At 37.0% G+C, this 15,510-nt stretch overlaps 1 protein-coding gene across 5 annotated transcripts in view; it reads left to right on the forward strand.

The window, feature by feature from the left end:
* Nucleotides 1-15,510, forward strand: part of Scmh1 (Scm polycomb group protein homolog 1) — a 96,948-nt gene that overhangs the window by 8,068 nt on the left and 73,370 nt on the right. For 2 of the 5 annotated variants that reach the window (XM_055611290.1, XM_055611289.1), the window contains exons 3-5: nt 1,996-2,058; nt 2,497-2,520; nt 13,333-13,403. In XM_055611290.1, the coding sequence (XP_055467265.1) occupies nt 1,996-2,058; nt 2,497-2,520; nt 13,333-13,403 (158 nt within the window). Of the gene's footprint in view, nt 1-1,994; nt 2,059-2,496; nt 2,521-5,145; nt 5,371-12,346; nt 12,487-13,332; nt 13,404-15,510 lie in introns of those variants that run through there. The other 3 variants (XM_055611291.1, XM_055611292.1, XM_055611294.1) reach the window with 3 other exon arrangements.

Raw genomic sequence — 15,510 nt, forward strand, 5'->3', positions numbered from 1 at the left:
GTAAATTCCCCTTTAGGACCTATGATCCTCCCCAGTCATGGGCTTTTTACTAGGTTTACAGTGCCAGCCATGGGTTCCCTTCTGTGGATTGGGCCTCAAATCAGAAAGCCACCGTGTGACTCTCATGGCAGGTCACTACCGCAGCTTGCAGGGCTCATGGCTGAGTAAGACATGTTGATTGCTTTCTTCCCTCAGCAGTCTGCATTGTGCCTTCTGATACAGTGAGAGCGAGCCAGCAGAAAGGAAGCTCCCAACTCAGTTACAGCTTGAGTTCTCTGTGTTCTATAAGTGTGTGGTTACATTTCAGGGTCTTCCCATCAAATTCTGTTGGACAGCCAAGAACAGTGGCAAAAAAAAAAAAAAAAAATCTGTATCGTTCTAGGGGCCATTGGTGTCTCCTGACCAAGTAGGGAGGTGTCCCACTAGGTATTATTTCAATTTACTTAATTAATTTTTTGTATAATGTTATTGTATATTTATTTTTTTCGTGCTCTTTCCTAGCTAATCCTTCTCTTCTGTGACACTGTTAATCTTATTGCTTCCTAGTTTCTTACCTTTAAAAAGATACTAATGATACCGGATGTGGTATATATGGGACAATTTGCAGTGGCCTATTGCATGAGTATAGTAGATGTTAGTTGAATCTGAGATGAAATTAATACACTAACCTCTTGGCCTTCCTTCATCCAAAGATGGCCCCTATCTCCTTCCTAAGCAAGTTAACAGTCTTGTAACTAAGAATTGAGGATTGATTTGGCATAGGTAGGGATTTCTGTGAGTCAGGCTGTGAACGGATATATGGAAAGCTAGCCACCTGAATACTTCTGTGTGCTGACAGAGTACTCTGTGAGATTCCACAGCATACTTCATAAGATCTGGTGTAGCTTGTTTGCTGAAAAGGTGGTGGTGGGGGAAGTGTTGTTTCTTCTTGCTAGCTGTCTTAGGTTCTGGTTCACAGTTTAGATCTTCTCTCCTATGCTACTCCTGGTAGCAGTTTCCTGGCAGACAGTGATGCTGACCAGCTATGTGGCTTTGGTGGCTTACTTTCAGGAAAGTCAAGGTTCACATACATGTGGGTCCATTAGTAGGTATTTGCTGGTGAGTACAGAAAACACCCATCAGTGAGTAAGGGAGTTGGCAAGAACATCCTAAAGCACACCAGCCCTAGTTATTCTTCTCTCAACTATATTCTGTTCATCTACTTGTGCAGATGAAGCTTCTAATCTGCCATCTTACTCGGAAGTTCATAATTTGAACTTTCAAATCATCATAGGGAGCTCATCTTGTTTTCTCCTTTTTATTCAGTCCAGGAAACCAACCCATGGAATGGTGCCACCCACATTTGGTGCTGGTGATGGAGTGTTCTCACTTTAACCCAATCCAGAAACCAGAAAGACATTCCTAGAAATTTTAAGTGATCCTAGATCTAGTCAAGTTAACAATAATAATCATCAAAAGTCTACCGTTTGCCAACTTGACATCCAAATACATCCTTTTAAGCCATCATTTTAGACTCATGACAATCTGATCAGTCAGAATGCATTCAGTTGAACTTCAAACAAAACAAAAGAAAAAAAAAACTAGTCTTTAACAGATCTAAAACTGTTCACAGGTATAAAGGCAGCCTTTTCTGAGACTCAGGCAGTCTCTTAACTGTGAATGCCTATGAACAGCTTCTGTGTATCCAGTATACAGTGGTACAGAGTAAACACTCCATTCCAAAAGGAGGGAATAGGAGCATACCAGGGAGAGAGCCAACTGAAGCAAGCCTAAACCCACAGAAGATAACAAATCCTGAAACTTTTATCTTTTTTCTCTTCTATAGAAAAGCCAAACCTTTTCCAATAAAACCTTTTTTTATATTTGTATTAATTTCCTTAGAATGAAATCTGAGGTGTATTTCTTTGCTAAGAACTACTAATGCATACTGGTACACGTATTGAGTCTTGTATTTCTTTCCTCATGACTTATCCTTATCTCTTTCTATAACAATAGACTGGAGTGATGTGAGAAAACAGAAGTATGGTCACATGTCAGAGTCTGCATCTCAGTATCAAGGTAAGAAAAAACTATTTAGCATGAAAAATTGTATTCAATATCTCTTGCCATACAACAGTTGTTCTTAGAGGTCTATGTTTACAATTAATTGACTGGTTAAATCAAAAGCATATATTATCATTTATAGAGGTATTTGTCAAAAACAATATACTTTTGATGTGGAAACCTAGATCCTGAGTGTAAATAATCCCAAATTAATGTTATTGCCCTAGGCACAGTTGTTCAGCCTCTGCTTTTTAATTTTTACTCATTTAGGCTCAAAAGGAAGGCAAAATTGAATGCTATGCTTCTATAGTTATTAATAAACTCTTTTAAATGAGGTGATTGTACTAGATAAACTTTCAACCCCCTGTTTTGAACCAGAACTTTACCTTTTTATCATTCTGTTACATTCTGTTACATAATGACCTATGGTTTAATACTTCTTTTCTTTAATAGAACCTGCTGACATCCAGGAGCTAGGTGAGATATTTTTCTTTTTCTGTTAAATAAGGGATTTACCAAGCCAAAGATTTGATTGTAAGAAGTTTTAATCCACTAGGAAAAGAAGTCCATGTATCTTTGCTTCATAATCCAGAAATCACTGTTTGCCTAATTAGCATGTAATAACTTAGATGTCATATCAGGTCCTCCTTACCAGTAGGCTACAGACCAAGATAACAAAAGGGGAAGGGGCACGGCTAAGTATACAGAGTACAGGTAAGACAGGAAGCCAAACCAAACTGGGAGTAACTTCTTAATCTACCAAGCCCAAGCTAAAACAAACCTTCATTGTTCACAATACATTTAGTGAGATTTTTCCTAAAAAAAAAATTATCAATAGGATAGGTTGAACCAAAATTAAATGTAAAGATATCTTTTGTATACAAACCACAGGAAAACACAAATACATCTGTTTCAGTAACAAGTCATACCAGATGCATTTGTTTTTCATCCTACAAAGTAAATTTCAGGACTAAGACCGGAGAAATAAAACTAAACAGTTATGGTTCTCAGTCAGCTTTTAAGGTTTCTACATAAACGCTAGTCTGTTTCTTAGGGTCCTATGATGTTCTGTGTATCACAGATATTTTGATATCCTTGTACCCTTACCAAATTTTGCTCAAGAATTTTTATACATTTTATTATTATAATTTCATGTGTTCAGCAGTATTAATTATCTACTTTCTTCCTCTTGTCCTTTCTTCTTATAGTTCTGTTAGTGCTGATATAGGAAATAACAAAGTAGAAAAGTAGAGGAGGGGTCCAACAGAGTTCCTCGGTTGTTAAGAGCTGGCTCGTCCATTTAGTCACTTTGTGACTGTGTCCTTAGTGTTATTATTAGTTAAATGGGAATAATAACCTCATCCTGTCTGCTTCACAGGGTTGAGACAATCACCTGAGCTAGCGAATGTGAGAACATCATAAACCTTGAGTGTGCTTTTAAACTGGAAAATTGTAATGCTTTTCATTCTTCTCAGCAGCTGAGCTCACACTTTAAGTCCAATATGATATTCTTTGAAGTGAAGCATTATGAATGTGAGCTGAACAGTGAATGAAATTAAATGATGACGGGCAAAGTACCTGGGACTTGATAAACAAATGATAGATAATACTTTACTCTTTAAATTTTTCTTCAAGCTTTTATGGTACTAATGTGTAAGTGGGAAAACCATGGAGACAAGCTTGGTTCAATTCCTATTCCCTGTCCATGAGTTTTATAACTTCAAGCAAATTAATCTTTCTGACATAATTCCTCATTTTAAAATGAACATGAAATGATGTGATCAGGCAAAGGAGGTGCAGTCATACCTGCTGTGATTTTGGTCTTATTGCTAATGTTAATAACGATAACAGTTGTAGCTCACATGACAGCCTTGGGCATGTTGTAAATAGTGCATTTGTTGACAGGGAGTTTCATTACCCATTTTATGTGAAGTATACCACTTAGCAAGGGAGTTTATAATTTGAAAGTACAATTTTCCTCATGAGAGTAATTGGTAGCATAGGTCTATTCTCTGGTATACATTACAGCTGTGTGACCTATTTTTTTTTTTTTTTTCTGTGACAATTCAGAATAGAAGACTTCTGGAGCCTTCATTCTGAACAAGACCCTAAAATAATCTGATTGGAGGGCTGGACTATACCTCAGTGATAAGAGTGTTTGCCTAGCATGCTCAAGGCCCTTGATTTGATCATAACAGTGATAATTATTATTTGCTTTGTTGTAGCATTTTAGAATTTGACATTTTAAATTGCTTATTGAATGTTTTGAGTACCTCAAATTTTTAGGAATTTAATAGCCTCTTCAGGTAAATTACTTCATATTAGACAGGTATCTATTGAGCCAAATATGTTTCTTCGTAATTTCTATTAACCATGTTCTAACTTATAGCGCGATGCAGAAGAGAGTTAGCTTTCTGGTTATTAGGTGGCAGTTCTAGGGACCGCCTTCTCTCTGCTGCTATGCCACTTTCATAGTGCAGCCACTGTCATCTCACACCTAGATTTTTGCAGACCTTCCTAACTAGTCTTCCAGCCTCCAGCCTTATTCTTCTCCAGTCCACTTTTTGACACTGCACGCTAAACTTATCAGTATTCTATTTCTCAATAACATGGTGAGTTAGTTCTTTGTCTTGATACTGTAGCAGAATACTTGACAGAAGCAACTTAGGAAGAAAAAAGGTTTATTTAATCTGAGTTCATACTCATGAACAGGGCATGTACAGAGTAAAGCAGTAGGGTTGTCAGAAGCTTAAGACAGCTAGCCATAGCCACAAACAAGAAACGGAGGGAGGCAAATGCCTCTGTCAGCTAACCTTCTCCATCTTACGTAGTCTGAAACCCACTGAATGGTGTAGTTCACATTTAGTGTGGGTCTTTCCCCCTTAATTAACCTAACCTAGATGAACCTTTACAGACATGTCCAGATATTTGTTTCTATGGTGCTTCTAGGTCCTATTGGGTTGACTATATTAACCATGTGGAATAAAGAGTGCTTTGATACCCAAACACTTTTTCTAAAGTCTACAACCTCTTTTTGAAACTTCTCTCTGAAACAGTTTGCTTTCGCTTTGACTCCTGCTTATCTTATCCTTTTATATTTAGGAGCCCGAATGTTATTGCCTCTGGGAAGCCTTCCACAAACCTTCTGCGTGCTCCTACAGCACCCTCCACCTCTCCAAGTGCAGCCCTCACCACACCTTTCTGCCATGGATCATTTAGTTTCTGCCCCTCACTAGACTGAAGCTCACCAGAACAAGGGCAATATTTTGATCATGGTTGTGTCTCCAGTGCCCAGCACAATACTGTAAATAATTCTTGGAAGAATGGGTGAGGAAATGGCTCTGACACTTTGCTTTCTTACTCATGATTAATGTTAATGGATTGTTTCTTCAGTTGGTTTACAGGTGACATACTTTTGGATCTCTAACACAAAGTCACCGTTTTTATTCTTGTGTGCTGTATCTCTCTCAGAGTCAGGCCAAACTTAATGCCCATGCATGATGTTACTAGTCCAGAATATAAGTGGGACTTGTATGCTTTTTTTCCCTTGCTTTCATTCACCCAAAAACTTTGATTGGGACTATATTAAGCTTCAAGGCTCTATATTAAATAGTGAGGTTGAAAAGGAATAAATACTTCCCATCCATAAAGAGCTTAAGTAGCTCATCATAGTGATATGATGGGATGGGTGCAAAAGGCTCTTAAAGGAGACAAGGAAAACTAGAAGGCTTTGCAAATAAAATAGTGTTCTTGTTGAGTGTCATGTCTAGTAGTGGCATGGACAAAGGTACAAGACCAAGCAAAGTACTCAAAAAGTGTGTTTGAGGAAACGTTTAAGCTTCCATTTAGCTAAGTGTCATGATTCTGAGCCTGTGAAACCTCCCAAACCCAGACCTCTTTCACTTCAGGTTTCCTGCCTGAACTCTCCAGAACATTATCAAAGCCTCTTTTCTTCATCACCTAAAAAGAACAGTAATGTTGCTCTTAACGTTTTATTTATATTAAATAACAGTACCTCAAGTGACTTTTCTTTTTCATTTTTTTTCCTCAGTGAAGAAACTACATAAAAGCTGAAACTTTTTTGTTTGTTTGTTTGTTTGGGTTGGTCTTGTTTTGTTTGAGGTCTTTGTTGTTGTTTTGGGGTTTGGTTTGGGTTTTGATATGGTTTTGCCCAACCTTCTCTAGTCTTAAGGCATTTGATGAAGACTGTGCACACTAATCACTTACACTTCTCTGTGCATGAATATTTAACAACCCCAAACCAGATGGTTGGAATGTATGTTAATGAACTCTATTGCATTGATTCTGGGAGCAAAGCTTCCCCTTGAAATTTCCCCTTTTAGCCAGGGTATTTATGAGCACTTTGTTTTTAGCTAAGAGGTTTCTTTGTGGTGTATTTGAAAGGACACTAATATAGTTCAGTTCATGTTATTTGTTTTCAGAAATTATTTTTGGTTTCATTTTTTATTTTTAGCTGATCCATTAAAATATGAAGCTGATAATTTTAAAAGGTTCTGGATGATGTTTTGAGAGTACCATTAAACATTAGACATTTTAGAATGATTGGATTTTGTTAGTTATATATGCTACTATTTATTAATTATCTGAAAAAATGCCAAGAACACGTAGTATGGAAGGTGTGAGTTATTAAAAGAACTCACTCCAGCAAATTACTCAAGTTGATTATGAAATTACATGAAACAGTGATCCTGATGCTGGGGTAGACAGACTAATGAGAATAGAATAGCATCCAGAAATAGATCTAAGAATCTATGAAAAATTAACATAAGATCAAAGTGATTTCAAATCCGTGGAGAGAAGATGGTTTATTCAGTAGATGATGTTGGAGCACATTTGTTGGGGGGAAAAGTGAAAAGGAAACCTAGATGCTTGCCTAATTTATTTCATAAACTAAATTACAAAAAGATCAAATGCTTACATATAAAAAACAAAAACAGACATCCTTGAAGAAAACTTGAGTTAATATTTTTATAATATTGAAGTGATAAAAGTGTGGTATGAAATCCAAGAAGCCATAAAAGGAATGACAGAGAAACATAAGAACAAACCCTACCAAATGAGACAAGCATCTTAATCATATAGATGAAGGGCTATTATTAATTTGCAAAGACCTTAGACTCTATAAGAAATGGAAGTTTATGTTAGCAGAAAGGTGGCAAAAAATAAAAACAAGTTAAGAAGCCTTCAAAGATCTTCAACCTTATTATTAATCAAAGAACTGTCTAAGAAAGTATAGTAATATTTCATTTAGCTTTGCTTTCCTTTTTTTTTTTTTTTTTTTTTTGGTGCTGTTATGATTTATCAAATGTCCCAGCATTTGGGAAGGTAAGGCAGGAGCACCACTAGTTTGAGATCAGCCTAGGCTAAGTACCAAGTTTTAGGCCAGACTGGGTTATGTAAGTGAGAGCCTGTCTCAAAAAAAATATGTGTATCAAAACCTAGAAGTTGTCAAAATATAATTTTAGCAAAGGCATGAAATACATATACACATATTCTTTATTTTTATTTTAATGATATATTATTTGAGCGTTGCCTACATGTAATTCATATCTATCCCCTCTTTATTCATGTACTTACGATAGTAATAGAAATTGCCATACTTTTTCTAGAGGATATTTCAGCAATATATATTGTATCAAAACTTAAAGTATCCAGTTTGTCTATTAATCCTATTAATCCTTTGGTATTTTCCCTAGGAAGACTGTCTTAGTCAGACTTTAATCCCTAACTAAAACCTGAGAGAAAAGGAAGAGGCAAGAGAGGACAATGGTGTGAATATGACAAAATGCTTTATATGCATATTCTTATATGCAATATCTTAATGAAGCCGTTGTTTATAATTAATATATGTTAATAAAAGCATAAAAAGTTAAATTAATAATAGAAAAGTGCCATAGAGAATTTAAGGGACAATAGATTTATTTTGGGTTATTGTTTCAGAGGTTTTTGTCCATGGTTCGCTTTGTTGATTTTAGATCTGTGGGAAAGCAGATGTATCACGAAGGAAGGTAGGATGCTGATTATCTCATTGCAAACAAGGCAAAGCGGAGTAACAGAAAGGGGCCACAGACAAGATAAACCCTTCAAAGGCATACACCAAGTAACCAGCTTCTTAACTAGATTCCATCTTCCACAGTTGGACCCCACTGTCCCTGGAATCTGTTGACAATTTGAGTCTATCGGTAGATTAAATAATTGATTAAGTCAGAGCCTTCATGTTGTATTCATCTTTGGGAACACCCTCACAGACGCCCACAAGGATGCCTTAATAATCTGCTAGGCATCAGGGAAATGCAAATCAAAACAACCCTAAGATTTCACCCATCAGAATGGCTAAGATCAAAAACTCAAGAGACAACACATGCTGGAGAGGTTGTGGAGAAAGGGGAACCCTCCTCCACTGCTGGTGGGAATATAAACCACTCTGTACAACCACTCTGGAAAGCAATCTGGCGCTTTGTCAGACAACTAGGAATAGCGCTTCCTCAAGATCCAGCCATACCACTCCTAGGCATATATCCAAAAGAGGCTCAAGTACACAATAAGGACATTTGCTCAACCATGTTTGTAGCAGCCTTATTTGTAATAGCCAGAAGCTGGAAACAGCCCAGATGCCCCTCAGTGGAGGAATGGATGCACAAATTGTGGTATATCTACACAATGGAATATTACTCAGCAATGAAAAATAAGGAAATCATGAAATTTGCAGGTAAATGGTGTGATCTGGAAAAGATCATCCTGAGTGAGCTATCCCAGCAGCAAAGGGATGCACATGGTATATACTCACTCATATAGACATATAATATAGGATAAACCTACTAAAATCTGTACACCTAAAGAAACTAATCAAGAGGGAGGACTCTTGCTAAAATGCTCAGTTCCTATCTGGAAAGGCAAAGAGGCTGGACATCAGAAGAAGGAGAAAAGAGGGAACAAGTCAGGAGCCTGACACAGAGGGCCTCTGAAAAGCTCTGCCCTGCAGACTATCAATGTAGATACTGAGACTTATGGGCAACCTTTGGGCAGAGTGCAGGGAATCTTAGGGAAAAAGTGGGAAACAGTAAGATCTGGAGAGGACAGGAACTCCATAAGGAGAGCAACAGAACCAAAAAATCTGAGCACAGGGGTCTTTCCTGAGACTGCTATTCCAACCAAGGACTATTTATGGAGATAACCTAAGACCCCTGCACAGATGTAGCTCATGGCAGTTCAGTATCCAAGTGGGTTCCATTGTGATAGGAACAGGGACTGTCTCTGACATGAACTGATTGGCCTGCTCTTTAATCACCTCCTCCTGAGGGGGGAGCAGCCTTACCAGGCCACAGAAGAAGACAATGCAGCCACTCCTGATGAGACCTAATTGACTAGGATCAGAAGGAAGGAAAAGAAGTCCTCCCCTATCAGTGGACTTGGAGAGGGCATGCGTGCAGAGGGCAGAGAAAGGGAGGGATTGGGACGGGAGGAGGGAGGGAACCACTGGGAGGGGGGGATACAAAGTGAGTAAATTGTAATTAATAAAGAAAAATAAAATAAAATAAAATTAATCTGCTAGGTTCTCTCAGTCGAACCAAGTTAACAACTAACATCACTATCACAGATTCTTTTAGAAGTACTCAAAGATATATAAAAAAGAAATGCATTAAAAAATTAGACAATTCTTAAATAACCATCACAAGTTATTAGGTTCTATTATGTTACATGTATATGTACAATGAAACGATATTTAGGCAGTAATCTTGCAGTAGAATTTCTAATCTAAGGACATTGACCATTATTATTATTCCCCTTAAGGATCTTTCTTTCCACATCTAAGCAGAACAAAGTAGAGTTCTTAAAGAGGAACACACCAGAATAGTAGCCAGCTAGAGAAGCTGATGAATATGTGAATAAACTTGTGTCTTTGTTTGTTACGTCTTCTTTTACCCACTTTAATCCTTTCAAATGCTTACACCGTTGTTTTTTAATTTCTGTGCTAATTGTGTCTTCCCATGCACTAGAATGCAATGTAAATTCCATAAGGTAGGGGTCCCTGTTAAACCGCCTACTCCATGAAAGATGCTCAGGAATGGTGCTGAGTAAATAACTGATAACTTAAATTATAATGCCGGAATGTTTTTAATATTATGCGAATCATTTAAAATACTTATTTTGTATGTGCACTCGCTGCTCCTGAAGAGAAGCAGTTTGGCTCCCAGCACCCAGGTCAGGTGGCTCACCTATAACTCTAACTCTAAGGGGATCTGAGGCCCTCTTTTGGACTCTGGACACCCACGGACATGTGTGTATACTCAAACACTGACATAACACACATAATTAGTATAACAAAAATGAAATATTTAAATCTTCCTATACTATATTCTCATGGTGATCTGTTATACCTTGTTAACTTAAACTTATCTTAATTACAGTATTAATATTAATTACAGTACAAGTAAGTTTAATATTCTGCTTATCTAGTGACTGAAAGTGTTTTGATAACATTTAACACAGTTCTTTATACTTAAATGGACATTATATGTTTATCAAATGAATTTATATATAGTGGTATGTATTATATATACAACTATCTTCATCTTTCAGATGAATAAACTGAGACTCAGAAGGTTATTTTTCCCAAGATATTTGCTATAAAAGCAACATCTTTTGACTTCCAGTGTATCTTTTAAAAATACCAGTAGTCCATAAACACAGATTCAGATTCAAGTAGTACTTGAAGCTGCTGAGTAAAAATGTTTAAAGGTGGCTTCCTGAAAAGGTGAGAACACTTAGGAATCAAGTTTAGACCCTATGTTGTGAAACTACTGTTGGGGCCCATGCTGAGTCTGCTACCTGCTTTTGTCAAGATTTCATAGGCTACAAGCTTTCTCCTTCATTTTCCAGCTGTCTGTTACATCTATGACACTACCACGATGGCAGAAGTTAGCTGTGACACGGACTGTGTGGCTTACGAATCATAACAGTTTTATTATTTTGTTGTTTTTTGAGACAGGGTTTCTCTTTGTATCCTTGGCTGTCCTAGACTCACTTTGTAGACCAGGCTGGCCTTGAACTCACAGAGACCATCTGCCTCTGACTCCCTGAGTGCTGGGATTACAGGGGTGTGCCACCATGCCTGGCTGCATAATAGTTTTATTATCTTAAAAAAACAAAAACAAAAAACTAACTCTTGATCTATACCTTGCTTATGGTCATTTCTTTTGTAATTATTTTAATGCTTGCAGATTCTGAAGTCATAGATATCTGACTTTATGATGAACATGAAAGAATATATTTAAATAATGTGATTAGGTTAATTAAAAGTATCTCACTTTTAAATTTACCTGTGGTGACCCAGACAATCATATAGAAGAAAAAAAGGTATGGTTCAAATCAGTCAGCTGTCCCAGTACATGGGCGGCTTTTAACATATTCCTCTTTCCTCAGTAATACATTTCCTACATGGTATATGCCTGAGGTTTCTGGCCTTTTTACCATATAGCATAGGACTTGATTAGCATGGTTGATATGTATAACAGGCAACTGTAATTATGCTGCCATAATTCTTAAAACCAAAGTTTCTTGGGCACTTTTGATCAGAACTCAAGCTGCTAAAAGCAGTTGGCCCAGAACTGGCCAAGCCTTTAAAACTGTGCTTCTTTACACATGAGTCATATGCACATTTTAAAATTATTTGAAGTTAAAAAAATTTTAAATTTAGTCTTACACTAGTCACATTTAAAATGTTCAGAAGTTATATGTAGCTAGGGTTATCTTATTGGGTAGCACAGACACATAATTCATTTCTGTCTACACAGAAAAGTTGAACTGGACTTGCTGCTTTAGATGGTAGAGAGCTTATGGGTCTCAGTACAGTGAAATCGAAGACTTAAAATTTGACTTAGATCTTTCATGTGTAAAGATGTAATATTAATTTACAATGTTTTCCTTTTCTAATAGCAAATAATGATAACATTATTCAGTCCTCAACTTAAGACCTTCTCAACTAATAGTTATAACCAATACCAAAATTAAATTTTGATAACCGCAATTGAATCTTCACTGCAGAAAATTACCCTCTCACTTACTGTATGGACTGTCTGGTCGTGTTGTTAAATCATTGCCCGGCTTGTGAAATATTTCAGAACTGTTTGGATTTCTGGCCAAAGCTATTTGCTTAGTTAAGGATGGGAAAGGTACCAATTTTAAAACAGAAACTATAAAGTCAATAGAGTGTAAAGTCTTGGCATCATCTTTGTAGTGATTTAGATATCATTATTCAGTGACTTACTTTTATTCCCGGCAGCTAGTGCTTTTTGCATGGCCCAAAGGGGCCCTGTGCTGCTCCACTACAGAGGACACTTCAAGAAATGCTGGTTTTCTACAGTGTTTTAGCTTGTGAAAGTCTCTGGGACCTTCCCTGCTCCATCATGGGGTCACCTCTAGGTGGGTATTAGGGGGAAAACTGAAAATTTCTATAAAGAGCTTGTAATCTTTTGTTGTTCAGTGATATTTGTACATAACAGCCTATGCCTTTCCGTGTTGTCCTGGCCCCAGGGTAGTGTCAGCCTTAAAGATTGCTTCTCTAGTTCACTGTTCATTACCCTTTAGATACTGAAGGCAGTATCAAGAGACTAAAAGATTCTTAAAACCCAGTCTGTTCTTCTGTATTATCATCAGAATTGCTTCCTAAGCCTACTGTGTGCTAGATTACCATACTTACTATTCTGTGCCTCAGTATAGCATTTTGTACCTGGAGTGGCAGTTTAAAAGGTGAGGGCTAGAGTGTATTTATCTCACTCATGTTGCCTTCCCTGAAGTCTTCTTGTCCATGGCTCTAGATAGTCTTTATTCTTCCTAAGTTGAGGTGTGGGATCGAACCCCATTGGGTGCTAATTGCTTTCTGACAGCAGTGCAGGTCTTCACTAGGAGTCAAATTGTTCAAAGTGAACAGTTCCCCCACTACCTTCTGCCTTCTCGGTTTTCCATGGGCTTCTTGGTACTTCTTTGAAATACTATTATAGTCTACTCCAGAACTTTCCATTAGTTTAGAGACTAACATGAAAAACAGTGTAAGTTATCTTAAGACTGACTTTAAAACATTAATTGAAAAAGATTCACCCAGGGCACTTGGATTCTTCTAAGATTACCTTTGATTAAGATCAAATAGAAAAAAAAAAAAGTTTAAACCATTCTACTAATGGCTTGTTTGATGTTTAGTGTAGAGTACATCCTAAAAGTATTTTTTTTTTAGGAAGTTGACTGTGATAGAGATTTCTATTTCCTTTACAGGTCATTTTACCTGGGACAAATACCTAAAAGAAACATGTTCAGTCCCAGCGCCTGTCCATTGCTTCAAGCAGGTAATTATTGATTTTCAACATAATCAGTAGGTGGGAGACAGTGTTTTCTCTTGCTTGAGTAATAAGAACGTGAGGTAGGAGGCCTTTGACTTCTTACCTGAAGGTCCCAAAATAAACTTGTATGAGAAGAACTCAAGTAAAAGTTGGTCACTGAATTTTAGCAATAGGCATCTCCCCAACGTCATTCCAAGTAACACCTTTCTTTTAAGGTTATTATTCTGTTGCTGAGATGGGGGGGAGCCTTTTTTATTTTATTTTATTTTTTCTCTGTAGCTTCTAATTCAGAGAAATAGGAAAGAGAATTGTGGGGTTTAGATGGTTCTTGAATGTGGAGCAGTGTTTCTTTTCCTGTGTTCAGCACCTCCGTAACAATCTTACAGTCTTACTGTGGGACATTTTTGGAGTCATTCAGAGCTTCCCACTTAAAATTAAGTATTCCATACAACGTCTGGGTGATGTTGCCATGCCAGGTGAATAAGCTAAGCGATGCACTGTTGCTACACAGCGGGATGCCACTAGTTCTCTAGATTGAGCTTCCTTTAGTCCTCGATTATTTCCTTATCAGTGTTTCAATTTAAGTTTTATCTATTTCTAAGAAAAAGTACATATTTCTGTTTAGTTGAAATAATATAGTCTAAATTCATACTTTTACCCTGTCTTGAAAAACAAAAGCAAAATCAAAGAAAAGAAAATGTTATAATGTTACCTAGCATATGTGTGCTGATTTGTAAAAATCAGAAAACAATTGAAATGGGGTGGATCCTTCTCAGCTTACTCTGTTGAGCTTGAAATACCTGTTACCAAAGCCTGACAACACAACAAAAGGAAGCCATAGAACAGTAACCCCGAGGGACAAAATGCAAATCCTCAAATTAAAATCAAAAGCTTGTCAGAAAGATCATACACCATGTTCAAGTTGGTTTCTTTCCAGGGATGCAAAAACAGTTTGGAATATGCAAATCATATACAAATCACATAATGTATACATAATACATTATATAAATGTAATGGAATAAAAAAAACCCATATGATCATCTCAATAGATGCAGAAACTGCAGTCATGACATTCAGTGTTATTAGTGATAAAAGTCCTGAACATATTAAGTATAGGGTTGTGCCTTATCATAATAAAGCCTGTATATAACAGACAAATTTAGGCAGCATACTACTGAATGAGGAAAGCTGAAAACATTTCCTTTCAGGTAACAATCAGAAAATATCCCGCTTTTTGTGGTTTATATGGCTCTTAGTATATCTTGAAATTTTGGATTGTTATTTAATATAATATTAGACATTTTAAACAGAGCACTTAGGCAAGAGAAAGAGAAAAGTACATCCCACTCTTTGCAGGTGATGTAATTCTGTCAGTGGTGAGGGGACAGAGGCATAAATCCACACTGTTAATCACAGCAGCCTGAGGAGTTCCCTAATCTTTTAAGACTTTGATGCCATATGTACTATCCAAAGAGGAAACAATGCAAACATCCATCAATAAATAAGCAAAATGAGTGTTTGTACAAGGTTAATTAATAATTTCTGAGGTCTCCGCAGAGAGGGAAATGGAAAATAACTCCTAACGATTTTTTTTTAAAGGATGGTGATCAGTATGTTATGAAATAAATAGTTCTGGCGTTTGCACAACTACAAATATGCTAAAAGAATTGAGTTATATACTGTAAAGGAGTTAACTTACGGTGAATGAGTTACATGTAAACCTAGCCACGTTATCCAGCCAGTCTACTATCAGAACTTTATGCAAGAGAAAAGAAAGTGGCCTCCCATCTGTGGGTACTGTATCTGTAGATTTGGGGAGCAGCAAATCACAACTATTTGGGAAAATTCAGGCATGCAGTTTCACATCTATAATCCCAGCACTGGGGAGGCCGTGGCAGCGGGACTACAGGCCTGTTTGAGCAACACAGTGATGTCCAGGCACAGGGGGACTATGGTTGAGACACCTCTCAAATAAACAAACAAACAAACAAGCAAATAAATAAATAAATAAATAAATAAATGAATAAATAAATAAATACAGGGGGACCATGGTTGAGACACCTCTCAGATAGATAGATAGATAGATAGATAGATAGATAGATAGATAGATAGA

The sequence above is a fragment of the Psammomys obesus genome, unplaced genomic scaffold (assembly GCF_907164565.1).
Source record: "Psammomys obesus unplaced genomic scaffold, mPsaObe1.curated_primary_1811, whole genome shotgun sequence".
NCBI classification, from domain to species: Eukaryota; Metazoa; Chordata; class Mammalia; order Rodentia; family Muridae; genus Psammomys; species Psammomys obesus.